This window comes from Pundamilia nyererei, unplaced genomic scaffold, assembly GCF_000239375.1.
Source record: "Pundamilia nyererei isolate P.nyererei 1_Seehausen unplaced genomic scaffold, PunNye1.0 scaffold00017, whole genome shotgun sequence".
Classification (NCBI taxonomy): domain Eukaryota; kingdom Metazoa; phylum Chordata; class Actinopteri; order Cichliformes; family Cichlidae; genus Pundamilia; species Pundamilia nyererei.
The window spans coordinates 3,977,994-4,005,739 of record NW_005187418.1 but is presented as its reverse complement, the minus strand read 5'-3'; the positions used below and the strand labels follow the sequence as shown (position 1 = coordinate 4,005,739).

The window sequence follows — 27,746 nt, the reverse complement described above, 5'->3', positions numbered from 1 at the left end:
ATGGTCGTTCGCCTGTAAATAACCATATTTTTGGCTTCCTGGACAATACCTTTTTTTAAAAAAAACTTTCACAGTTGAGGGATGGGGAAAGAGAAAGGGACTCACCAGCCACAGAATTAGGGCGGGGCATGAGGTACAGAGGGATGGAGTGGGCAGAATGGGAGGACATGCTCTCCAGGTTTCGCTCAGGGATTTTGTTGAGGCTGTAGGTGGAGGCGGTCATGTTTTCATCCACCCTGTATAGGAACGAGTCCATGCCTGATTTCTGAGACTGCCACAGTTTCAGGTTTCCCCGCGAGCCTTCGCCGTATTTGCTGCCTCGCTCCATGTTCTCCGAATAGCTGGTCAGAGTTGCTGCAACACAAACAATGACACAGTCTTTTAGATCATTTCTTTTGTTTTAGACACTGGGTTTGTTTGAGTTTCCTTTGTCATCTTTTCACCCACCCAGCCCATCTGCTTTCACATTTATTTGCTGTTGTTCTGAATCAATGGTATGTTGATGCAATGCTTTCCTCATCAAACTGCAGGTGTTCACCATTGTTGCCAGGAAACAATGACGGCACCTGCTTCGACTTTTGCCTCGCACCAGAGAGCATTTCGGCGCTCCTGATTCCTTTCAATTGATGCATAAATGCCACAGATGATGGCGAGGTATCAAGCTGCTTCCAGTTGGTGTAAAGACCAGGAAAGGACCTTCGCTGTACTGGGAACTGATCACAGACCAGATCAAAGAAGACTTTTGGACAGTACCTTGCTCGGGTCTGGATATGGCATTCAGAATGACCATTTTTCTTTTTGTTGGTCATGACTCAGATTTAAATTAAGTTTAAATCAAACTGTTTTGCACAATTGGAAATATCATTTTATGATTTTTGGCTTTAGCACACAATCAGAGTTGTACAGAGTGGTTTGGAAATGCACAGGCCCGTTTTCCCACTGTTGGAACTCTCAGGCGTACTTTCTTTAGTTTTGTTTTTGTGGCAACCCTGCATTCCTTTTACCTTGGATACCTTGTAAAGGCATTTAAGTGATGTCTCTCCTGAACTGACTGCATTTCAGTAGTAGAAGTGGGGAAAACAAAATTTGTTTCGCTTTCTATACACAACAATACAGCATAATGTCTGTTTATTGATCTTAAAAACACAACCACAGAACAATCACAGACAAAGCCTAGTCAGCGCCCTGTATATGGCTAATTCAACAAGTAACAAATACAAATCAGTAATGTACAGAACAGATTTATTAAGGTTTGCGTGCACTGCTACCATCTTGGATTATGAAGTTAGGTTTGGTGCGGTTTATTCCAGCTCAGATTTCCAACATCCCACCTCAAACGGAAAGCAGCATTATTTCCTGGGGGAAATGTAGTACCTACTCCGGGGTAGTTACCTCCACCATAAACCCAATAAAGCTGCCATTAAGGTCAGCCAATGGGTCAAAACCTGGAGTCGTCTGATTGGTTAATCTCAAGATGTAGAGATACAGTTTTTTTTTAAAGAACCAGCAGAATTACCATGTTCACCCAACTCAATGGCCTAGACATAAAAAAACAAGGAGCCCCAAAGACCACAGCAAAACAAAAACGAATGTACTCATGTTCATTACGGGCGTTTTATGTGAATCAGCACGCAGATCTCACCGATAATCCCGCTGTCCCTGCTCTCCAGTGTCGAGGTGGGACTAGTGACAGAACCGTAGGCGCAGTCCCTGTTGCCAGCCTGGCCGGGCATGGCAGGGGGGAGGGTTGAGCAGGGGCTGCCTGCAGGTGGGGAGGCAGTGCTGCTGGTCAGGGTGGAACACGGGCTGATCCTCTGGTTCTGGCCCTAGGATGGACACAAATAAACACAGTTTTAAAGATTTTTTTGGCTCCCACAGCTCCATTAGCACACATGGGTATTAATGGCAAAAGTACAGCGTTTGAACTTTTAAAATGTGACTCATACGAAGGAAAATGCCATTCCAATACTGCAGTTTTCAAAAGCTCAGCCCCCTGCTGATCCTCTTAGTCCTTCTCCCACATGTATACAAACACATATAATACTAACTCATAATATGCTCCATTTCTCTACAAGATACACTTGAAGAAGTTTTAACAATTAGGCCACGTTGCATAACTAACGAAAATTGCAAATGTACAGCATGTTTACATACACAAATACACTCAACACTCCTGGTAGTTGCATTTAAAAATACTTAATAATGGTACCTTCACTACAGCCAATACATTTTACAAGTAGCATATGTACTGTATACAGTGATGTGGTTTCTTTTCAGAAAACAATAGAGAGATTCAGTGTTACATTTTAACACTAATACTAACTTTAACTTGCATTTATAGATCCATAGAAACCCCTATTTTCATGCACATTTTCCTCTTCTTTGCCATAACTACAATCTTATATGTAGTATAAATGTATAGTATTTTCAGTCCTGGCACTTTCCAGGCACCCTGGAGTGACTCTATTCGATGTCAGCTCGGGTTAGGAGACAATCGACCACGGGCGACAAAATATAAACACTCTGCTGCATCCAATCAGCAGCTGCTCTGAACACCCACAGATGTACTCTTGTGCAAAACACATAACCTGCCCAAATTTATAGGATACAAGCATGCAACAGTCACAGAAAAACAAGCAAGCCAAGTAACCACGTATTTGCGTCAGTCACTGAAAGGCACACACGGAAATCTCTCCTAAACACTGGGGTGAACACAGACAGAAAAGAGGGGTGAAGTGGCGCTTAGGGCAAAATCTGGTCTAGTTTAATCTGCAGGAGGAAGTCTGAAGGGACACACCAAGCCAATACATTTTAGATTAGCCAACAGACATCCAGAGTCAGGAGTAATGCTGTAGCTAAATGATTATTTTCAGTATTGATTAATCTGCCAATTATCTGTTGACGGCCTCCTGAGGTTGGAGATGAGAACAGGGTGACAATTAATCGCAGGATTGTTGGTTTGATCCTCAGGTCCACTTGTCCACATGTCAACATGTCCATGGGCGAGACACTAATCTACTGATTGCTCCAAATAACCAAGCAACTGCTTATTATCTATTCGAGTGGGTGAATGAGAGACAATGTGGCCCTTTGATTTGACTAGCACTGCACAAATGTAGTCCGTTCGCCATTATTTTTGTGATAAAGTCTTCTTATTACACAAACACATGAAAACTTTTATCTAAACGCTGCCGATTAACTGATAAGTTGAAAAATTGTTGTAGTTGTAATTCCTTATTTTTAAGAAAAGCAGCAAACCCTCACACTTGAAAACCTGGAACACTCATATGTTTTCACAATAAACAACTACTCACCTCAACAATATACACACTGCAGAGTACTACTAGATTAGTGGGATAACTGTGACACCTGTAAACACACTTCCACTTTAAGTAGATGCCCTCTGGCTGACATTAAACAGTGTTTCTGTGCCTGCGGAATAACAATTTGTCAACCAGTATTTCAGTCACCGCTGCCCTCTGCTGTCTTCATGGATGAGACCGCTCAAGTGTCATGTTTACAAGAGCTTGACCCCGATGTAACCAAACATCCACACCAGCAGACAAATCTTCAACCCTGCGTGCGCTCAACCACGCCGCAGTTCTATCAGCTCAGATAACGAACGCAGCCTTCTGTAGGTTTGACCTTAAATGTCGCGTGTGGATTGGATTGAACTTGGAGAGCACTGCATCTATTTAGGGAGCGAGAGCACGCGAGTATGAAAGGCAATTAACTGCACCCTCTGCAAGTTGAGGTCACCTTGTTCTATCAGCTGGCGAGGTCTTGCAGCAGCTATTGTAGGAAGTCAAACATGTTAAATGGCAATTTTTTTATAATGATCACTGAATTATAAACGTCCAGCATACCAAAGATCACCTTAAAGATGCCAAAAAGGAGAATTTATGCATTATAGAGGGAGACCCAAAGAAAAACAAACAAAGAATCTTGAATTGACTTCTGCAACAACAAAGATGTTTGCAAGAAAAGGAACACACAGTTTTTTGTTTTTTAAATATTGATATTGTGTTCACTGATAAGCCTTTAGAGCCATGTAGCACTTTATTTTCTTCCTTTTTCTGACAGAAGCTGCGTTATTACATCATTTGTCCAGCAGGGTGGCTGGAGAAATGTATCAGAGTAGTATCAGAGCCATTATTTCCCATTATATGTCAAGTGTAACCCCACCAGGGCTACTATGTCAGCCATTTGAGGCCGAGACCATCACCATAGACGGCCATGTGAAAACGCCCAACTTCGAAGCAGCAGCTTTTAAAATTTATTGAAGGGTCTCGACATTATAAATATAAAGAGCCTTGAGAAAACTGTTGGTGTGATTTGAAGATATATAAAGAAAATTAAAAAATTGAAGGTAGCGGTATCCTACCAATATCTGGATGGCATATGAATGTATGTTTTTTATCTTGAGCTAATATTTTTTTGCCCTATCAACAGAGATGGGCGCGTTACTGTAATCTGATTACTTTTTTCAAGTAACGAGTAAAGTAAGGGATTACTATTGCAAAAACGGTAATTAGATTACCGTTACTTTCCCGTAGGAACGCTGCGTTACTGCGTTACTAAAACCGTGATTTTTTGCGAGAATGTCTCACGACAGTGATGTAAGCGAGTGCGCCGTTAGTGACAACAGCTGTGTGCAGATCAACAATGGATCACATATCGATTGTGGGAGAGAGTATGAGCGTGCAGCGTTTAAAGTGTGGAAGTACTGACCTTACTTTGAGTTTGATTCCATAAAAAGTGACAAAAACTACCAAGCAAGCACCGAGTGCGCAACGGGAAACTCACAGAGAAAGTCGCGGATTCTTCAACTGACCGCGGCACACCTGCACCAGGGTAAACTCCGCCTACCGCAGTCCTGCTTTACAGGTGAAAATAGAGCAACAGGACCGCTGAGTCTTTAACTTTATTTCTTTTCTGCTGTGTTTTACTTGCATCTATTTGAAAGAGTGAGTGTAAACACAAAAAATATTTTATTTTATGTGCTGGAATCTGCAGAAAATAGCTTTAAATGTTAAACTAATTTATTCAAGTCAGAGAATGTTGCATATAATTAAATTTTTGCTTGATGCATAAAGTTAAAAGATTAAAACTGATAAACAAGTTAAAAAAAGAGACTTTTCCATTTGATTACATTTTGTATGATGGATTATGCAGAAAAAGTAGAATTGGGCTGAAAGATCTATCGCTTTATCACCTATTCAGGTTGTAAATCGTGTTTTTAAAAAGTAACTAAGTAACTAAGTAATTAATTACTTTTGAAAATAAGTAATCAGTAAAGTAACGGGATTACTTTTTTGGGGAAGTAATCAGTAATTAGTTACTGATTACGTTTTTCAAGTAACTTGACCAACACTGCCTATCAAAACATGCACACCTCCTTTGAATTATACACTTTTATCTTCAGTCACCGTCTCAGACATGAATTAGAATCACTTAATGAACATTTAGAAATTGGCTTTGAAACGATATTACTTATATTATGTTGCACTTACGTGGTTATTATTACTTTAACAGTAGTTTTCTGTATGTTTATGGTTACATCAAGATCTGCTAATCCCTAACTCTGCATATTTTTGTTGTCTTGTGGAGGGCAAAGTGTCAAACCCCTGAATTACTGCACTAACCAAAGTCCATTAAAATCTAGTAAATCCCAAGCAAATGAGAAGAATTACAACAAAAGCCCACTCTTTTATCTGCTAATAGATGGTGTCTCGAGGCAATTCTTGTCATTTTTGGTGGTTAATGAATCAAACAAAATTGCAATCCAGAGAACAGTATTTGGGGCAGATATCTAAAACAATAAGTTTGTACTGTGTGCACGATGCAGCGGGGTGCTCGTGTGAGTCACGTCTCTAAAAAGAGCCGCTTGAATAAACCTCTCTCAATTTATACACCCCCACTGCTACAGCAGCGCTCACATCAAGCACAGGCAGTCCATCAGTCTAATCGCTTATCCACACTCTTTCAGAGCGAACACATACCTATGCCTGCCTTGAATGCTTCAGCAACAGGTTAGCCCCTTGTACCCCCCCCCTCCCCGTCCCACCCCGTTTCTCTTTCGCTGCCTCTCCGCAGCAACTGTTTTTCCTTGCACAGTTTGGAAAATTCATACCTGTCAAATTAGGTTTAGGTAGAGATACCAGGGCATCTGCTGCTGAGCTTAGAGCAAGTCTCTTGTGCCAGGAGCTGTTTGTTGCACAACTGACAAATTCACAAATAGAAAGGTTACGGCGCTGGAGCAAAACATTAAGTCTAACCTGCCGCGTGTCGGCTCAAGAAACTTCCTTTGAATAATCTAGAAATAATCTAAATAAGGAAAAAAATAATCATATTTGTTTTATAAAAAGCTAATTAGGCAGGAGGATATCTGACACTTGATGGAGAGGCACTGGTAATCTCAGAATCTAAAGCACTCTGGCACATGAGGGCAATTTACTGAAAAGTCCTTTGATCTGGCTACCCTGACTTCCAAAGATCTGTCAAAACTGACTGTAAACACGAATATTATGAAGATAAATGTCAAAACAGATCGAATCAGATGTGTTTGTTCAAGCTTCCAAGTGCGATCGCTCACAATGCAAATGTGTGAAAATCACATAGCTTACAAGACAGATTCGACTGTTTGACTCAGATATAGATTAGGATAAATAGAATGAAAGTCTGTAGCTATGATAAGTATTTACTGGGTTAATCTGAGAGAAGGCTTCTTATCAAATTCACACTGCGTGCATCACGTGATGAACTCTATCATCAGGGAAAAAGTGCAGATCGCTGAGAATAGTTAACAAAAAAGCATATTTCTGGTACCTGTCTCGCCTCGGGTTCCTCCATGCTGTACTGGGTACCGGCTGGCCCCTCGCTCAGTTTGTCTCCGAGAAGGAAACCCAGGCGCGTCATCAATGTGTTGGCTGCCTCATCCACGGACGGAGGGGGGCCCAGCTCCTGGCTTGACTCCCCTGTGGAGGCAGATAGACACAAGGAGGAGGAGGCAGGAGATGGGGGAGAGCAAAAAGAAGAGAAAGGAACGGGAGAATGTGTGTCAGTGGTGGGCAGAAAACTGAACAGCAGCTTATTTTGCCACAAGAAAAAAACAAAAACAAAAAAAAAAACAAAAAACAAAACCTTACAACATTTCATTTTTTATATATCCATAACCTCTTTACCTAGAAACACACAGTACACTTGTTACACTCCCTTTGAATAAACTACAGCCCTGACTACACACCTGGACGCACAGCACCTGCACGCAGGAAAAGAAAACGAAGCACCCTACCAGAGTTCTCCCATAGCTCAGAGCTGTGCATTACTAACACATTCCCCAACAGCCGGACTTTTCGGTTGAGGTATCTCCTTACATAAACTCCAAAATCCCTTCAGCCACAACAACAAAAACAGTTTTCAACTGTTTACAAAAAGCTGCCTTCCACAGCGACTAGCAGTAGGCTCCCATACCGACGACAGCTCCTTCCGCACCACTCATCACCACTACGGCTCGAGTGACGTAATGAAATACGCCCTTCACCTGCGTGTGTGTGAGTGAGTGAGAGAGAGAGATCGAGAGAGAAAGAGGTGTGTGCCTTTTCAAGACAAAGCGTGCATGTCCACATCCTTACTCCTATTTACAGAGACTCCTGGGACTAAAGAGAGCAAAGAAAACACCCGGGTGAGCCTGCATGATGATCAGATGATCAAAACCACAAACACACACAAACACACCCCCAGAGCGGAGGGATTTCAGTTGCCAACTTTACAATAGGACCCATTTAAAAATCCCTTAAAGACCTCATCCCGTCACCCAGTTGCCTGGTTACCCCCCACCCATAACAAACCCTAACCAGTGGTATCATGTTTTTCAATCACACTTGGCCCTAGAGGTGCCTACTAGATCAGTTTCATTTCAATTTCACATTATTCACTGGAGTGCCACTCGCAGAGCTCAAGGTTGTGTTAATTACTCACCCTGCACAAAAAAGTGACTGGTAGCTAAATTCAAACAGCTGTAATTGGACATATAAGCCTCTGAATTGGCCCAGACATCAATGTTATTGAAGCCAACAGCACAAGATGGTTGGTTTTTAAAAAAAACAGCTCGAGGCAGAGTGTGGTTTTTTTTTTCCCCCCCTCAGTTTTCCAGCAGGGCTGGTCAAACCAGACTGGCAGGTAGTTACACGAAACTCTGACTGACAGCCATTAAACAGTCCAAGCCGCCACGCCACCTCTCTGAAGACGGACAGCTTGTCTACAGCCTGTGTCCTCTCACTCGTCAGTTCAAAGTCACACACACACACAGACGGGCAATCTAAAGCCCGGGCTCCCCTCTCCATTTGCTCATGGGCGGAAAAGGCAGAACACTGTCAGGTTCCTCATTAGATTGACTCCAAGACAGTGTGAGCAAGTAAAGAAGCTGGGTGCCTTCTGACGGAGGGAAAAAAAACCTTTGAATCAAATGGGGACGACATGGGTGCAGTGCTTCAATAAAAAAAACACACACAGCAGCAACCAATAATGAGGTAATCAGAGCATACATTAGGTCTGAAACAAGCTAATTATGTATGAGTTTTAACGAGATGGTGATGGCTTTATGGAGCAGAGTGCATTCCTCCAAGGTCAGTGAATCCATGGGTTTCCCTTGAGGAAGTGTCCATTAATGGAGAAGATGTAGCTGGGGTAAAATCCTACCTCCTCACCGCTAATACCACAGGAGGACGGCTGAGATGCACTTGGATCGATTCATAGTTTTCAGACACATGACTACAGCAGAGCTCTGGTTTGTGTTGGTATAAGCTAACCACAAACCTGTGAATTTTTCATCAATTTCAAGCCACGACTAGAAAGATAAAAACATCTAAAAAGAAGAAAAACAAAATGTGTGAGAAAAAACTGAATGTTTTGGACCCTTTTGATCTGTATACAGCATGCACAGCAGTACTTCAATCACTAAAAACAGCCCCGGGTTCCTGCCAGAGCTCCACTTTTGCCGTGTTTTACACATACCTTATTGGGAATCTTTTCGTTAAAGCATAAAAGTTTACACAGTTATGTAAATTTTCAATTTGGAGTGGTCAATATATCTGCTGTTTTGAAGGTAAAGGAGAAGAAGGTAAGTGCCGACTGGTTAATTTCAACTTACAAGTGATGTTTATCGATAAGTGGGGTCATTTTAGTCAACATTTCGGCAGATTACCAACAAAACAGCAGCATCTTTGATAGATTGTATGAAATAATTTTAATCAAATGCAATTAGATTAAATTTATAGGACAACAACAGGTTGGTTTTCGCCTTGGTTTATCCAATGTAATAACTATCATGCCGAGGAACATCTTATTTTGCTGGAAAATAGTCTTTGTGTCACTCACTGGGTTGCATTGTTCTATGTCTGAAACCTAGAGCTGGGCATTTTTGTTGCTGCCATCTTTTCTTTTTGAAACCAGTCACCATGAGTGAAGGATACAAAAAGCTTTACCACCATACAGTAGCACGTTGCTAATCATAATGAGGATATGCTGATTTACCGTTCTCGACACTGTTGGGTACCAAAATTTACAAAATGAAGATCATGCTGCATTTGAACAAGATGTGAAACTAGTGAGTAAGACGCTAAACTCATACTAAGGACAACAATCAAGGGAACAGAGGTATACAAAACCTCTTTTTGCAACTAGGAGCGCCCTCTTCTGGTTGTCCTTTTTATACCTGGGAGCCTTGTCCATCTTTTATATACAGTGTATCGTTTTTCCCTAATGATGTGTTATCCCATGAAGACCATGAACAGAAGAAACCTTCATGAAAAGTAAAGTAAATCATCTATCCATACAGACAGCATGTCATTTCTATGTATTAGCTGCTGTCTTTGCACCAGTCTGAACACTGAGCCACCGAAGGCTTCCCAGTTGACAGACTGGTAGTAGTAAGGAGTGAATATATTAGCAGTCATTAGTGAACTGCTCCCGTAGGTGGTGTGGTGGGGGGTTGGGGCGTGATCGTGATCATGATCAAACATGGGCTCTGTCTGCCTGTGTTAACTTGTGTTCTTTCACTCGTCTCTTTGAATGCTACTCTCTCCCTCACAATCCCCTCTGTTCCCTTTAGTTCTTCTTACTATAGCGTCTGTGTAGCAGCCAGCTGTTGGCCAACCCTGTGCAGGAGCGAGCAGTTTGTCTAGGTTTCTTTTGATGTGGTAACAAAATCTCTAATCTGGATGCCCGAGCCCATAGTGAGTCCCTTGAGCGAACCATAGGCAATCCCTTTGTACATCTTTAAACTCTCCCACTCTAAAAATATGACAGCAGATTCAAACATATGGCCAAGGCCCAGATTTTTGGCAGTGACGACAATCACAGAGCTGTCAAACTCGAAACAAAAATACCATACCATCTGAATCCTTCTTAAAGCTACCTGTTCTTGTAGCTACTGTAAGGGAGCTACAATCAAAGGGAATATATTATCATAATGTAGGGGTTGTATGTACTGATTTGCTTCTATTTATAGCCCTACCTTTTGTTCTTTAAATACACATTATGACAGTCACATGGTGCCGAAGTCACTGCAAGCAAACATCTAGATCACTTCAAAGCCAGACGCCAAACACACGGCTAAAGGAACTTCAGGCGCTTTTCGTCAGTGTAACATCTTATTAAATATAAAATAAAATTTGCCCAACATCAAAACACATATATATATATATATATAAATGCAGACTTCTCTCTATTGGATTCCTGAGCTGCGAAGGAGACAGATGGTTGCCATGGCAACTATCTTTGCGCGCAGCTAGGAATGTCTTTCTGTGCGAGCGCATCTGTTTCTCCCTGGCCGTCCACGGATCTGCCCTCGCGCACCGACGGTGAGCCAGAGAGAGCAAGAGAAGCATGTGTGCCGCAAGCAGGGGACTGGACCGGACAGGAGAGGGTATAAATAGGCCTGAGTAGCAGGTGAGATAACACATAGCATTTGGTGGCTCCTATTTCACATCTACCTGGGAGCAGTAACTTCAAGGTTCTCGAAAAGTAAGCCACCACATTTTTAAAAAGAAAAAGTTAAATACGCAAGGTTCAAAGACAAATTTACCTGAAGAGGACGTGGCACTGATTAAAAAACGAGGTTAAAGTGGTGTTTGCAATTTTACTTTACAGCTTTGGGGAGGAAAAGAAAGCTTGAATAATACAAGTAGTGAAACGTATAGACAAAGACACCTGAAAATCCAGGAATGTAGGGCTAATCAAGAGATCAGAGGAATGAATCTCACATTCTTGATGTGCACAGCTGTGATCTTATCTATGCATAAACACTGCATCTCAGGGCACTGGATTTCAGGATTTGATGATATAACGTAGATGTAAGTAGTATAATCAAGCTATATAGAACTTGCACTTTAGGAACAGCATTAGTTGCATTTAGTTTTGGCAAAGGTTGAAATCACAGAAAAAGTACCACAGTGGATCTTTATGAGTTATTTTATTTGGCAGAATAACAAAAAATATCTGTAAACTAGATATTAAAATAAACTATATTTGATAATAATACAATCTATTATTTGTTTAATGACTGTAGCGTTATGCTGTTGAAGCCGACTCAAAAATTTAATTTAATATTTCCACCCCCACTCCTGCCTGCGGTGCTAGTTATCCATTTAGATTGTTCTGGTGTGAGTTGCCCAATTTTGGAGATATCAGCTGCAGAGGTGCTGCCTTCTCTTCAGTGTAATTGCAGTAAATGGCTCTTGCCTAGTGGTGCTCAAAGAACAACACCCCCCCCCCCAAAAAAAGGGAAATGCTCTTTCCAGAAATAGTAACCCGTTTATTAAAAACAATCCACAAACATTGTTGTCTCCGAGACACCCGCCAACCATGTAAATGCCCAGTGTCCAATTTGATAACGCACCAATGATGGTTATGACAGTCTGACAGGATGTAATCATCAATGAGCTGTAATGTTAGAGAGCTGCATGAGTCCTTTGGTTGGCGGATAAAGACAGTAGAACAAAATAGTTCCCATACGAAACTTGTTTTTTTGTTTTGTTTTCTGTGTTGGGTGACTGGGTCATGAAACATGAATTTTAAAAAAAAAAGAACATCGCTTTCCCTTGAATACAGTAAAACCACATAGTGCTTGCCTTGAGTCAAAGGAAAGCAGAGAAAAGAAAAATTCAGCAGAGATTTTTACAGCAGATAACTCCAAAAATTGGCAACTCACAATAAGACAGTTGAAGAAATGGCTTTAAAGACCTGAAGCTAAAGACGTCCAACTGAAATTAAACCGCATGTTTTTGTCTGCTATTACAAACGTACACTCACCTGCCGCTCAGATGTACCTGTTTAACTGCTCCATCAATGCAAATATCCAATCAGCCAGTGACATGACAGCAACTCAATGCATTTGGGTATACAGACAAAGTCAATCAGTGATCTGCTGAAGTTCAAACTGAGCATCAGAAAGGAGAAAAGGGGGATCTGACTACTTCAGGAATTTGCTGGGATCTGCTGGGATTTTCCCCGCATACCTATACTAGGATTTACAGACAACAGTCCCAAAAAAGAGAAAATATTGAGTGAGCACTGAGACCACAGTGTACACATCTTCTTCCATGACACAAAGCTCAAATCATGTCAAACTGGTTTGTTGAAGATAACAAGTTCACTATGATAACACCAATTTCTTCATGACTTTAATAGAGTAACATTAGTTCTTTCCAATTATATGAGAATAAGTCTCTATTCAGTCAAATTAAAAAGTACATAAACCACAAAAGATGCATTGGCTGAATGTTAAAAGCCTTCACAGCCAACACTTATGCTCAATTAACTTAAGGCATCAGATTTAGTACAAGGTCACAGAGCAGATCTGTTGTTTACATCTTAAACATCTTTCACGCCATTCTTCCTTATCACCGTTTGGCATTAAATCTAAACAATCTGCTGGAATCCTGCAGCTCATTTCTTTTGGTTCTGCACCTGACTCTAAATTTTTTGTTGAGATTTATTCACATCCCCCCTTAATATACTAAGTCAGTTGAGTAGTTTATCACTCCAATACAAATAAGTGCGTTTTTAACGTCTGGGGCAAAGAAATCTTTCTATATTTTAAAATTTGACTCACAGATAATAACTTAAACAGATAATTCACACAGCTCAAAGAAGTTAAACGTTTGCCTATAACATTGTTCAAAATACAAAGCAAGCGCATGTTGAAGTGGACGCTAATTATCTGTTCACCTTTTGGTTTTTTCATCCCTTCCTACTTCCCCTCACATGGGAAGGGTGGAGAGGGAAGTGGCACGTAATGTTTTGTCTTTTGCTCCTCTCTGTTCATTGAACACAACTGAGAAATGCATGTGACCTGGCATGCATATGCAAGCACTGACATTAAATCTATAATACCCCCGATTGTAATTTTAATTGCAAAAAGGGAGTGACACAATGGAGGATTTTATCTGTAGCGTCTGCCCCCAGTCTGGAGAATTACCTTTAAGAAGGTTGAACTCTAACATCATTAGAAAGGCTTTCACTCCACGGTTTAAGGAGGCTGGCTGGTGGGGAGTTTTACAAGACGTCTCACAAAATATTTGCAAACAATATTTATGGCACCACAAATATCTTTGTAGGCCACATTAAAAAATAAAAATAAATCAACTGATGCCTCACTTCCTCCACTCAAAAGACAGTGTCAGCAGCAGAGTGTGGACTAGCATGTGATCAGATGTTTAAGTCACCACCCTGCTGCTAGACACGCCAAGGAGACCTTGTTAAGAGCTAACATGTCCATCTGTCCACCGGGGAGGTGCAACTCCTCACCTCTCGTGAAAACTCATCTTAGGCTTCCCAGTTCCGCTCCAGTTCACGTTTTATCAACTCTTTTCCTGCCCCAATGGAAGGCAAGGCAAGTTTATTTATATAGCGCAATTCAACAGCAAGGTGATTCAAAGTGCTTTACAGAGACATTAAAAAACAAAAACAAATAAAAAGCATGATTTAAAATGGAAAAAAGGAAAGGAACAGTAGATAAAATCAGTAGTTAAAATGTAAGTTTCAAAATTTAAGCTTAAAAGCAAAACAGTGCGAATTTGGTGTTTTATTCAAATGCAGCTGAGAACAGGTGAGTGTTCAACCTGGATTTAAATAAACTGAGTGTTTCAGCTGATCTGAGGCTTTCTGGGAGTTTGTTCGAGATATATGGAGCATAAAAGCTGAATGCAGCTTCTCCATGTCTGGTTCTGTCTCTGGGAACTGATAAAAAACCGGATCCAGATGACGTGAGGGATCTGGAAGGTTCATACTGGGTCAGAAAGCAGAGATTACCATGTTATCCCTGAAATGTCACACCTATTGCCGCTCATAACAACTGCTATTTACCAGCCGCCTGACTTAATGCAAAAATAAAGCCAGGGTCAACAGTTTTTCATCCATGAAATTCAAAAGCAAGCCAGGAGCCAGAATCAAAGGGTTTATCCTTAAGTAATACACTATTCAGACCATATAATGTGTAGTATGACAGCAATAAATATATAATCTACTATATCACCTACTTAGAATTCCCATTGAGCAGAAAGTCAGCAGAAGAGGCTCACAGACGGAGAAGGCTGGTAGCACACTTTCAAACATTTTCCGCCTAAATAAGTCCAGTTAAGCCTCGAGGCTTTCCATCACCATTTCTCATGTGTACATCCAGCCCTGGGTTCTCCTATTCCACCACAGGTTGAGCCAAAAAGACAGGGCAGGAAGCTAGCACCGCATTTCTCAATGGCAACAGGAAAAGGAGAAGCAAGATGAGAAAGCAGATATACCAGAACCAGATCTGAGCACAGCACTATCCTCAGGTGACCCGTTTTAAAGTCCTTCTGAGCGAGGAAGACGAAGAGACAAGGGAGGAGGATAGACGGGGTTTGATGGGGATAGACTGGGAGGGGAGGGAGGGAAGGGGAGGGGTGGGGATGTGGACTGTCCGCAGGATTACCGAGAAAAAGCCGACTGCGAAGTTAACGGAAAACAGCGGTGGCACCTAACCGAGCTATCCGCCCGAAAAGCAGAGCGGGGTGAGAAAGCAGCGAGACAGGATTAGAGAGACAGAGAGGGAGGAGGCAATGAGGGTGGACACTGCAGGCCCCAGCAAAGCTTTTTCATTAATAACCTTAGCAATGTTTTACAGCAGCCAGCAGCAGCAGAATACCCCGAAAACTGATCATCGTCTGTGAAACCAGGGAGGCACAGAGAAGAACCAACGAGCAAAAAATAAATAAATAAACAACACACGAAATTAGGGATGAGCTGGCCAAAACTTACCAGGGCAGTATGTGTCCAGGTCTGGATTCTTGGCAGTGGTGGAGGTGTGTGTAGGGGAGCCAAGCTCTGATTGTGGAATGCGAGGGCTCTCCACAAACTTTGCTTTCCGCAGAGGGGCTGGGAGCAGAAAGCATAGACACACACACACACACACACACCCAGAAGGAGACAACACGTGCACACACAGAAACACAGAGAGACACACACATAAATCAGGGAGATGGAAGAAGAAAAGAAAGAGAGGAGTGACAGGGACAGGACAGAAAGGGAGGAAAGTCAGAGAGCTTACAGCATGAACTTAAAGCAGCACACTGATAAAATGAAAACATTCTGAAGGCTTTCTTACGCCTTGTGTTTGCCTCGGGTCAGATAAAGCAAACACATGAGTAAATAAGCAACGTGAGCAATCAGGTACCTCGCTAGGGCAAACCAATACACCTGCAAAACATCCGCCCACCACTGAAATGCAAGAATACCAGGAAGCAAAAAAAAGAAAAGAAGAAAAGCTAAATAAATAAAAAGTTTCTTGTGTCTGTTTGTCCAGTGTCAAAAATCACACCAAGAATGCAAATGAGATCCATTTTGGGAATGTCCTCGCGCCCGACTCAGCCACAGCGTCTGAGACATCAAATGAGAAAATCAGAGATTCACAGAAAGCCGGGGGTGGTGGCTGTGTATGATCCTTTCATGGGTTCTTGGTCACGGCACACAGATTGTGAGCACCGTTACAGTGTCATGAGTCCATACATTGTGGTGTTCTTAAAAAATAGTTTTATGACGCACATAAAAGGCAAAGTCATTGTACTGATAAACACACACAGGCTACATACCCTGGAAGAAATGCAAAAAGAAGAAAACCTTTGCGATCCATTCAGTGGCATTTGTTTGCAAGGATGTTGTTGTTAAAATCACCGAGTGTGATGGCTCTCCACAGCAAGAATAATGAGACCATAAGGCTTCCTGCACTCGCTCTGCTTTTTAATGTTCTGTCAATTAGCACTAAAATGCTAAGCCTGCTTACGCTGAATATCTGGCTAATATACCACACAAATGGAGACTAAAAAAAGAAAAAACAACCCATCCATCCAATACAGAAATGACTTCCCCTCCTCCTCTGTTATATTCATAAACAGGAGGAACCAGACTATATTTCCCCCTTTTTTTGTCCTCACTATGGAAATAACTTCTATGACGAACTTGGAGTCATGCCCAGCTGTGAGAAAGAAAAAAGAAATCAGCCAATATCAACTAAATTGTGCATAAGACTCATTTGTTTAATCTATTATCTTTATTTTCTGTACTGGTGTGGGTTTGAGATGGGCAGCAACTAAGCATAATTTACCCTTAATTGACTAATCTGGTTAAATAGGGGTTTAAAATAGATTATACTGTATGTCGCAACCATTACTGTTACGGGTGAGCACACACGTCCAAAGCTATCTGGTGCAGAAATACTGTGCAGGACCAAAGTGCGGTGAGCAGGAAGTCATGAGCAGCAGTTGGAACATATGTTCAAGCAACAGCGAGTGCAAAACCAGAATAGATTCTTCACCACTTTTGTTTAGGGCTCGTGTTACAGCTAATGTCAGGATAATGTATGTGTGTGTGTGTAATGGGTGGGGAGGAGAGCTTTAATCCCTTTGCCTACATACTGTTGAGCACAGTACAGTGGTACAGATGGTCGATGTAAAATGCGTAACATACAGCGAGAAAGTTCAAGCATCCTCACAGGCTGTACAGACTTGTAAACATGCCATTTTCAAAACAAGCTTTATTTTCAGTCTTTAGCTTTTAAACTCTGCGTCTTTGTTCAAATATCTTTTTCAATGTTATTCTTTTTCCACTAACTATATATATATATATTATATACTTTTTAAAATCAGAGCGCACCATCAAATCAATTCGATTCTGGTCAGTTAGGTAGCAGAGGGGGGTGTTAGTCAGTTTCTGCTGCTTTGATGTTAATTACGTTAACAACAGGTGCACTAGAGGGGCACCAATGAGACAACCCCCAAAAGAGCGGTTTTACAGGTGGATGGCACCGACGGTTTTTGGGTTTCTTTTGACCGTTTTTTCCCCATTCGTTTTAAATTTGGCTAGGTCAGTGTCACTACTGGTAGCATGCAGGGGTGGCTGGACCCAGCACCTCGTCCAGGATGGCACATAAATGCATGCCAATGCCAGAAGGTTTGCTGTGAATCCCACCACAGTGTCAAGAGCAAGAAGGAGTGCTCAAGAGCATGAGCATGAGCTCCCTGCCTGACATCGTGGAGCCAGATTAGCATTTCCCATACACTACCAGAATTGATAAATCCACCACTGGCGCACTCTTCTTTTCACAGATGAGAGAGGTTCACTCTGAGCATATGAGACAGATGTGAAAGAGTCTGCGGGCACTGTGGAGAACTTCATGCTGCCTGTAGCATCATTCAACATAACTGGTTTGGTTGTGGGTCTAGGGAGGCATATCTATGGAGGGACATACAGATCTCTAGAGGCTAGGCAGCAGCACCCTGACTCCCATTAGGTATTGGGATAAAATCCTTGGACCTATAATCAGAACTACACTAATGCAGTAGGTCCTGAGTTCCTTATGGTGCATGACAATACCTTATGTGGAGGGAGTATGCAGGCAGTCCCTGAAGGATGAAAGAATTGATACCACTGACTCTCCCCCAGACTCTGCCTGACCACAATCCAATAGAACACCTCTGGGACACATCAGATGCTGCCAGGTTTCACCTCAGACTGTCCAGGAGCTCAGAGCCCCTGTCCAAACTGGGAGGAGAGCCCCCAGGACACTGTCATCTCATTAGGAGCATGCCCTGATCTTGTCAGGCATGCATACAAGCATGTAGGGGCCATACAAACTACTTAGCACCACTTTGAGTTACTGCAATGAAATGCTACAAAGTTGCTAATGCTCTGCTGACTCGATAACTGCAGATTTCCAAAGCTCCTCTAGCATTAACATCTGTATAGAAACTGCACCAGGAGCTTCATGGCATGGATTTTCATGGCTGAGCAGCTCCTCTCAGTGAAATGTGCAGGTGGTCCATACCTTCCATTTAGTTTTCATGCAGTGTAGATATTATCTTAAAACCCTGCAAGAACTTTTTCTGTTTTAATTCAAGTATCACATTACATATTCCATCGTTGGAATATTCCTACTCGCTCTACAGCATTGTGTAAAATATGCAAGCAAACATGAAAAAGGAAGAATATTTAATTTCATTGTTAATTTCTGTTCCTGGTGTTCAGTACACCAGACGCGTTACTCTCATTTTAAACATTGTTGGTGGAAACTGCTTTAAGGCTACTTCACCTGTAATGACAATGCATGTTGTACGTTTTAATTAACTTCAATGCTCAGTAGAAGAGAGAATAATATAGATGGGTTCAGACAGTGGCCCTCCAACTTTGTAAATTAATAGTGCAGTATTGCTAATGACACCATGGTATTTTACCACAAAAATGATACTACTACTTGTACTAATTAGTTAATATTAGGTCCCTAATCAGGTTGTCTTAGACAAAGTCAAATTTTAGATAAAAATAAATAATGTATCAAAGTTATTACAGTTATTTTCTGCTAATATGTCTGCAACAAATGCCATGTCAATCCAAGCAAAGAAGTTGCTAGGGCATTTTAGCCAGCATAAGAGTAACGAAAAAAATCATGCTTCAGGCATGACTAAAAACAACTTAAAATTCCAAGAAATAAAAAAAAAATAAGGTTTGTACCTTGATCCAGGCCTGCACCAGGCACTAACAACTTGTTCCCTTTTCTCATGATCTTATTGTGCACCAATCTACTGCAATCTGTTGTCACAATTTGACATACTCTGCTCACAAACAAATCCAAAGTTAAAACAAATGAAAACGAATTCTGCCTGGCAAAGAAAATTAAGTGCCGCTTCAGAGTTATGTGCATGTGCATAAAGTACAAGTGTTTATATGCCATAATCACTGTCAGCACTGTGTTAGTATGGCCTGGACAGGACTCTGCTAAATACCAAATCTAGGAGGTTATCCAGCACAGATGCCACAATGAACAAATACAAGTGATCGCCAGGACTAGAAGACTCCAGAGTCATCCACGGTTTAATGAAACGCCATGACAGACAAACTTACAAGCTTTTCTGTTTTTGGCCAGTGTTTTATGAGTTTAGAGTCCACTAACTGTGAGTTAGTAAATAAATATAAACTTAATTAATGATGTAATACGAACATATGTGTCAGGAAAACAAAATACTAATAATTTTAAAATTCATTTAAATCATATTACATATTATTATTATTATTATTATTATTATTATTATTATTATTATATGTAACTAAATATAAATTAGCTACAATACAATTACATAAAATGTATTTATCGTATTCTCATCTCCTATTTGTTCATTTTTTTGTTACCCATCAATAGATTATGTCGAGTTTTGACCTTCACACAAAAGATGTGTGAAAAGATTGTGCTCATATTGGTGTGAAGGTTGTACACGTACTACTTGTTATCTGAGGAGCCAAGTAAGAATTATTTTGGTTGATGGAGCTTTTAACTTTCAAACAGGAAGACCGGTAGGGACACTTTCCTAACTGTACACAATTTGGGTTAGGGCTGGAGCATGTTTTCTGTTTTGCCCGTCTCGTCCATTTAACGATATTGAAAAGTTCACTTGGTTAGGTAAAAAATGAATGTGCAATAGCAGAAAAAGATGCCAAAGCTTGTATTTTTATGCTTCCATTTCAACCTACAGTCCTGTCCGATTTCCTGAAGGCGCTCTTGCACCTGCACTGACAAGCTTGCAACAGCTTGCACTATAACCTGTAACAAGCTGGAAGGAGAGTGTGACAGTCTGACAGTGTAGGCAGTGTGTTCGCAAGAGCATCAACACAAAGTTCCCCCAAAAATTTAAACTGTTTTACATTTTAAATCATTTACGGTACCAAAGGTTTCCTGCGATGCCTTGACACTGATTGCACTGAGAGACTAAAGGCATTCTCCTCCCAGAATATCAATTTTGGGATAAACTACGGTGAAAAGAAGATTACCATTTCTTTTGTTTGTAGTCTCCCTGATCTCACCTCTACAAAATAGGGAAGGGAAACGCTGTCTATTGGAGTAAATCCCCTCTATAGCTCTGGTTCCAGGAGACTAAATCCCATGGACTTCTCTCCTGCAGTTCTGTTGTCAGTGTGTGCCAGGCTGAGGATGGGTGACAGTGTGATGGATGGCAGCAGGCAAATCCACTCCTCTAATGAGCTTATGAATAAATATATCTTGTCTGCATGTGCAGATGCACGTGGCCGTGAAATAGATATTTCTTACATGCTCTGGGTGTGCGGGTTCGAATATGAATATGCATGCGACATGTATGCAAGTGTATATGTGAGATTAGAGTAAGAAAAGGGAGGGAGAAGGGAGGGATCCACAGAAACACTGGTGCTAAAGGACATTGTGAAAAATTTAAAAAGCTCATATCTATTCCCAAGACTGTCAGCACAGACACACAGCCTTTGGCGAAGTCATCAACAAAACAGAAAGCACGTCAATACTGTGATTCAAATTCACACGGTGTTGTGCATATGAAAGAGGAAAGCTTCTTTTCAACATGGCAGTCCCCTCAGACACAACCTGGGCTTTCAACAAATAAATGACAAGATCTGAATATGAATTGGAAGCTCCAATATGCAATGCACATTTTCTCATTTGCTGCAGATAAGTGAATGATAAGCGAGCGAAAGGAGACATCGCAGCGTCTCTACCACTGTGTCAGTTGCATACGACCTCAGGCACCCACTCAGACAAAGACACGGGCGCCCACAAATTAACATACACACTCACGTACAGACCAGCGGTGAGGACATACATTGCCCGGCTGTCTGCAACCTAAGCAGAGCTTTATAGAAACTGAGCACGCCGGCCCAGTCACTATGGCAACAGCAGAGCACAGGGAAAGGAAGAGTTGTCCATCTTTTTAGGGTGGTGGTAACGCAGACAGAAGCTGACTTCAACGGCACTAAAAGCTCCCAGCTTTCGCTCAAATGCAATCAAACAACCTCTTTGTATTGACAATTCTCAGCTGCTTTACAGCACCGCGTCCTCCACGCATCATCTCAATTCAAGGAATTCAGCTTTTAAAGATGCAAACTGCTGCAATGGCAGCTCTGATCCTTTGTGCTCTGACCCAAAAAGAGATGATGTGATCTCAATCTAGAACAATAATGAAGCTTTGACTTTTTTTTTGAGTGCTTTCATAGAGCAATACAGTCACATCAATATCACATTTCAATATTTTAAAAAATGATGATACTGAAGAGTCAAGCTGACTGTTAAGTGTTACTTAATGAACTTTTGCAGGGGACCTGTTGTGCTCATGATTCATAGCTCAAAATAATGGTGCAGCCCCTCCGTTCATCCCCTATCTGAAACAAGTCCTTTTCTCCCATTAAGTGTTCTTCTGATTGGCTGTCGTAGCAGATGGGTGGGGCTTTTCTTCTCATAGCTAGAGCTGCCCACCATATTAAGGATAACTTCTCTCTCTAACATCACACAGATCCAAGAAGATTTTTTTAAGACAGAAACAAAGCATTTATAGCAGCCTGAAGTTGAATGAAGTTTAATTTTGATTGATAATTGATCATTTTATGCAATCTTATCACACATAATGTGATCTAGCAGTCCTTTTATGCCCATATGAGGCGTTTCAGAAAAGATTAACAATGTTTTTGATGTTAATCTTTGGAGCAGCAAAGACAACTGCCCACAATTAGGCTTATGAAGTTAAAAGGTTTGCAATGAAGTGGATATGTTTGGGTAATTTTGAAGATGAAGAGTTTAGTAATTCATTCTATTCAACATATAGCACCTGAGTTCAAAAGCATTGCAGTCCTGAAGTAGCAGAGAGATGCAGTTTTAGATTTATTTCACCAGTCTCCATGAATGACCCGAAGACTTGTGCCCAGTGTGCATTTAATAATCCGGCTCACAGACCGCAGATGATTTTGTGTGCTTCTCTTGTTGACTTGTTAAACAAAACAATACAGACCAGATGTTGCCGTGCAACACGGAGGCTGCCGACAGTCAGTAGCATGTGCGAGTCCATTAGCTCGGCTGCCTCCCCTGTTTGTTTTATTTTTTTGTACTTTTAATGTATGCGTGCAAGTGTCTGTGTGCGAGTGTCTGCACACACTCACATGTGTATCTATCATTACAGGCCTTGGGAGGATTAGTGGAGCAAGGTGAGGCACAGCCGGAATTTTAAGAGGAAGGCGGGAGGGGCTGATTTCCTAAGAAGGCTCATTAACTGAGCTTTCCTTAACCCAAAGAGCTGTTAATTCAACGTTTCACATAACCTTATTGGGCTTGGATTAAACCAACAGCACTAAATCAAGTGATATCAAATGCACAACAACGCATGAGTGGGTTAACCTAAATCTAAGACTTATAGAAAGAATTTGGAGCCGTTTTAGGTTACTGCCTTTTAAAAGCAGAGGGACAAAGTTGGTAATCCCCACACAAAGGATGATCTCAAGTTAAGACTGAGCTTTAGTGGCCAAACATGATGTGAGTCAAAGGCACCGTGGAGCAAAGGCTGTTTTTACAGCAGGAACTTGAGGGTCCTTTTAGGGTCACCCACATCTTTGTGCATGTTTCAAATATAGGAACTGCCCGTGTAGGACCTTCCTTAAGCGAGGTTTTCGTGTGGATCAAGAAAACCTGTAGAGAGGGGGGTTCCTGCCTGATTGGCTGCTGGTCCCTGCTTACCATTCTTGAACAACCAAAAATCAGTGGCAAGAAAAGATGCCAAGAAAAATGCTCTTTCTGCAGACGTTGCCAAATAGATGCACTTCCTGTTCAGATTGTTTGTCCTCGTTTCACAGACAGGATTTTCTACAATGTTTTAACCAGCTCAACATGTTGTTTGTGCACGATTCCATTGTTCACATGTCACTTTATCATTATATTATTATGTAACAGCATGATTAATCTTTTAATTGAGTCTCCAAAATGGAATCCTTTCAAAATCCATAGGATGCTGTTTAATGTATTGTTACCAATAAATTCAAATACCTTATTTATTTGCTCCGATCAGCATTTTTTTAATCCTTTATTGGCTGGTCTAAAATGTGTACATTCTCCTTCCACAGCAGGCTGATACAGAGGAGTGACCATGAACGTTTGGCATAGCCTCTCCCAGCAGGAGACCAGAGAGGACTGCACTCCTGAGGAAAGCAGCAAGGTAAAGTCAAATATCAGGCACTCCGGGAAAGTGAGAGGAGCACAATTGCCAAGGACACCACTTGATGCAGTGTACTAATAATAGCAAGGGTGTCTTGACCTTTGTCCCAGCTGGAGTTGGTCCCCTAGTGGAGATATTTATAACCTCACACAGACACTACTTGAGAACCACACCCTTGTCTTTGTGAAAAATCAGTGAGGGTCGGATGCTTTTGCTCTTGTTATGTAATTAGGAAGCTAAAATAAACACTACAAAGAAAACAGATTTGATTACTGATCCATGCTTCCAGTTTTAAGCTGTTCTGATTGAGATGATTCTGATAATGTGTCACTGTCTTTAGGACGACATAAAATGACCATCAAAGCTCCCCAAATGTCTTTCATGTCAGATAGAAGCTGTAATCAATTGTGGCCCTCATGTAATCCCATACACATAGTTAGGAGACTGACAGTAAGGGTAGAAAGTCGGAGCTGTGATCCAGACAAACGCCTGGTAGGGGTTCAGGACCCTGAAATGACTGAGCAAATAAGTTAACAGCAGACAGACAAGTAGTGAATGTTAATACTGCGCCTGGTGTCACTGTGGAGTCCTGTGCAATAGTCCGTAAGGGTTTGGATACGCATGGACACACATACAATAACACACTTCTTTAGGTCTCTGTGTATTTGTGTGAGCATCTCACAGAGAAGTGTTTGCTCAGCTCTTCACCAGCGGTATTCGCAGAAAGCAGTGAGGTGGTATATGTAACCCACTGCTCTGTTTTGTAAGCAAATCATTATCATTGCTATTAATAGCACACTGCGGGTTTCTCTTCTCCACAATACAGGTTTTTTTTCCTCTTCTATTCCAGAAGGTACGGCTAAATACCTAGATAAAACTAAACGTAAGTAAAAACCACAGTAATAGTCATAAGATAGTAACTTCATTTGTAAAGCCTCTCTTGCAAGATGCAGCCGCTTGCTGTGCTACACAGAGGAGGATTAAAATTAAGAAAGAAAAACACTGAATAGAAATTCCACATTTGGTGCCACTAACACAGAAAAATATGTTAACAGGATTTCAAGAAAGATTGGATGTTTAGAGAGTAAAATTAAAAGAAAAACTCAAGCCTTGGTATTGCTCGTAAATACAAAACAAGTATGCTCTTCTGGTTTCACAAAATGAAACCTTTTCACTGCAAAAATGCTCAAGAATAAAAAGACAGAAAAGGGAATAGAGTGATTTTGAGAAAAGACGTAGGCGTAGAAAAAAATAGATGTTAATTCTGTCGTCAGTTTGGTTTGATATCAAAATATTTATTGAATCTTTCTGCTGCCGCTCATCATTTTTTTAGGGATTGTAAAATTGTAAGATTCTGGCCCACTTGGACATCAGTGTTTTCTTTCCCTGTTAGTTTATTTCATTTTTCCCAATGTTTATCCCTTATTTTATACCAGGAAACCAAAGAAATTTGTGTTTTTAAAACAATAATTGACCTTTTCAAAGTCTCCAAGCACTTAACGACCCCATGAATAGAATGTTTAACTAGCTTAAAATTGATCTGACATCAGTACAACGGTGTAGCTCATCTAGATGGTGGCCCATGTTGCTGAAGGCTACTGTAGGGCCTGGATTCAACTCCACCCAATTTCCTGCATTCTCCCGCTCTGTTCCTGCTTTCCTGTCTAAGTTTTAAAGAATATTTCTCCTTTAAGCATCAATTTGTTCAGATCAGTAAATGTAAAAACTGCAACATAAAAACTGGATCTCATCAGCATAACAGCAGTCAGCTACGCAGTTTTAATGTTACTGGCTGGAATGATGGTGGTTAAATAAAATGCAAAAGTCATTGTCACAAATAAAACATAAGGAAACTGAAACTTTCAGAGACACCACGATCAACAAAGTCAAACACTTTGCCAAGGACGGCCTTTCTGTGAGCAACAACAATGAAGCTCTTTGTCTTCGTCTTACTTCTTGCAAACTTGCTTTGAAATTTTCACAACAGCCATTTGACGCCAGGAGACATACTGAATGTCAGCGGGACCTTTCTGCCTACAATTAGAGAACCTAATATTTTTTTAATTACTTAAATTACAAAAAAAAAAGGAAAGTTAAAGCCAAGCCTGTTATTGCTAAAGCTGTCTCTGTCTGGGTTGCACTTCTTTAGCTGCGTCATATTACTGTAGCTGTTTTGAAAGCTTTTGGGGAGATTTCTAATTGTAGGTTGTTACCTGGTACACACACTGGAAGCCGACTTTAAAGAGCTTGGTCGGAGTGGGGATCAAAAGGATGACTTCATCTTGCTAATGGCGGCGCTCACTGCCTCTTCTCTAATCATAATAAAAGACTGTAATTCTAGAATCCAGGGAGTTGTTACTGAAGGGGCAACACCGACTCACTTGATAAGTAATTCTACTCATTCGACAACTGCTGTTCGACTGAGAAAGAAAAGGACTTTAATACACAAGAATACTAGTCCGGCATGCAACACATAATTAAATCTCACTAATAAACTTTGAGAATGAGGAACAAAGTGCGAGCTTTTAAAGGCCAGTGGTATCACATGTAGGTAGAATGACCAAGTGTCGGGTTATCTGGGATTTTGTTCCTGTCTTACTTTTGATTGGCTTAAAAAAAAGAGATGTGTCTGGCTATCGAAACCAGGGCTAAACACTGGATATCATGGTGGCTCAGATCTTCTGCTTCCATGGTTTTTCTTTGGAATGTCTTGTTTCTCTTGCCTCTAAACAAGTTAGGTTAATGCTCCCCATCTGGAGACTCTTGCAAAAGAGATATTTAATCTCAAAGAGTTTCACCTCCCAGTTAATAGAACAAACCCCAAAGATTATATTCAAACCGAACAACAGCTGAATTAGCAGGTCTTTATCTGTAAAACATACGTTTCACCCCACACTTAGTTTACTGTGGTTTGGTCACTTTATGCATGGCACATATTGTCTGTATGGTCACTCAGGAGGCTGCCTATTTAATCTAGGTGGAATCCAAATGCTACTCTCTTACTAAAGACTCATAAAACTGACAGTCCAGTAGGCAAATTAACATCACAGTCACATTTCCTGTGCAGGTTGTGGTGGCAGTAAACTGACCCACGGATGTTGGATTTTAGACATCTGCCCAGTTTATTTCATAACTCATTTTTTGGCTTACAAACCATTTGTCTTACGCGGGAGGGAAATCGAGCAATTATATAAAATCTATATCCCTCTGAAACACTGCAAACGGGTACAGGTAAGTGAAGTTTACACACAGGTAAGTGTGCCACACCAATTCAGAAGCCTGCAGTTTAAAGTCAGGACTTGTGGAAAAAAAATATGGGCCCACGAATAAATACGGGTACTGACACAAACTGCAAAACACTTGAATGACTCAAGCAATGGTTAAAATAACCTTGAGAAACATACTCTATCACATATTTTCTGTGGGTATTCTCACAAGAACCGCCTCAACCATGACTTAAAGTGGCATACGTGTTCCACTGCACCTGTTGAATACCCGTCTTCGCACTTTCAAGGCTTTGCAGCGTCTGTCAGGCAACCATCACCCAGCTAATACATCTAATAAGAGAGAGGGAAACAATACAAAAGTCCTTGTGTCATAACCACAGAGGGATGCACTGCATTACTCTGGAAGAGACCCGTTTCACCCTGCTCCATCGAGTTCAAATAACCCCATGAGGGATCCACCATGAAGACAATAAACACGGCTACTTAGCCACCCTGAAATTGAAGTTCTTAGTGTCATTGCATGATAAGAGCCTGAATGACAGCTGACAAGGTAAGCTCATCAAAGCACTCTCCAGGTGGTGATACTAAGTGGTGTGAAAACCGGCTGTAGGCGCCTCATCAAAAACCATTCACCTGAGACCAGCAATAGCAGCTGGTGATGAGGTGTTCATGTTTTTCTGGCAGACAACGTTATTGAGACATTTTGTTCCGTTCACACACCAGCTAGCAGTCCCCTGGGATAAGGCAGGGAGGCAGGAAACCTGCAGCAAGAGGGAGGAACCACGTCCCAGCACATGACAAGGTGATTCTCGTACACAACAACAAGCTGCTGCCGACTACCTAGCGAGGGGTTTGGGGTGGGCGGGGGGGGACTATTCCCCACCAACTTCAACCCATTTACGCAACCATATGCTACATATGACGCTGCGCTCTGGAAGGAAAAGTGAGACACACAACAACAAGAACAAGCACCATTAGC

General features: G+C 41.3%; 1 protein-coding gene across 8 annotated transcripts in view; it reads right to left on the bottom strand.

Moving 5' to 3' along the window:
* Window positions 1–27,746, bottom strand: part of tanc2b (tetratricopeptide repeat, ankyrin repeat and coiled-coil containing 2b) — a 163,639-nt gene that overhangs the window by 37,829 nt on the left and 98,064 nt on the right. For 5 of the 8 annotated variants that reach the window (XM_013908992.1, XM_013908993.1, XM_013908994.1 and 2 more), the window contains 4 exons: window positions 15,295–15,411; window positions 6,829–6,977; window positions 1,643–1,826; window positions 106–354 (listed from right to left, as the gene is read on the bottom strand). In XM_013908992.1, the coding sequence (XP_013764446.1) occupies window positions 106–354; window positions 1,643–1,826; window positions 6,829–6,977; window positions 15,295–15,411 (699 nt within the window). The remainder of the gene's footprint in view (window positions 1–105; window positions 355–1,642; window positions 1,827–6,828; window positions 6,978–15,294; window positions 15,412–27,746) is intronic. The other 3 variants (XM_013908996.1, XM_013908998.1, XM_005725881.1) reach the window with 2 other exon arrangements.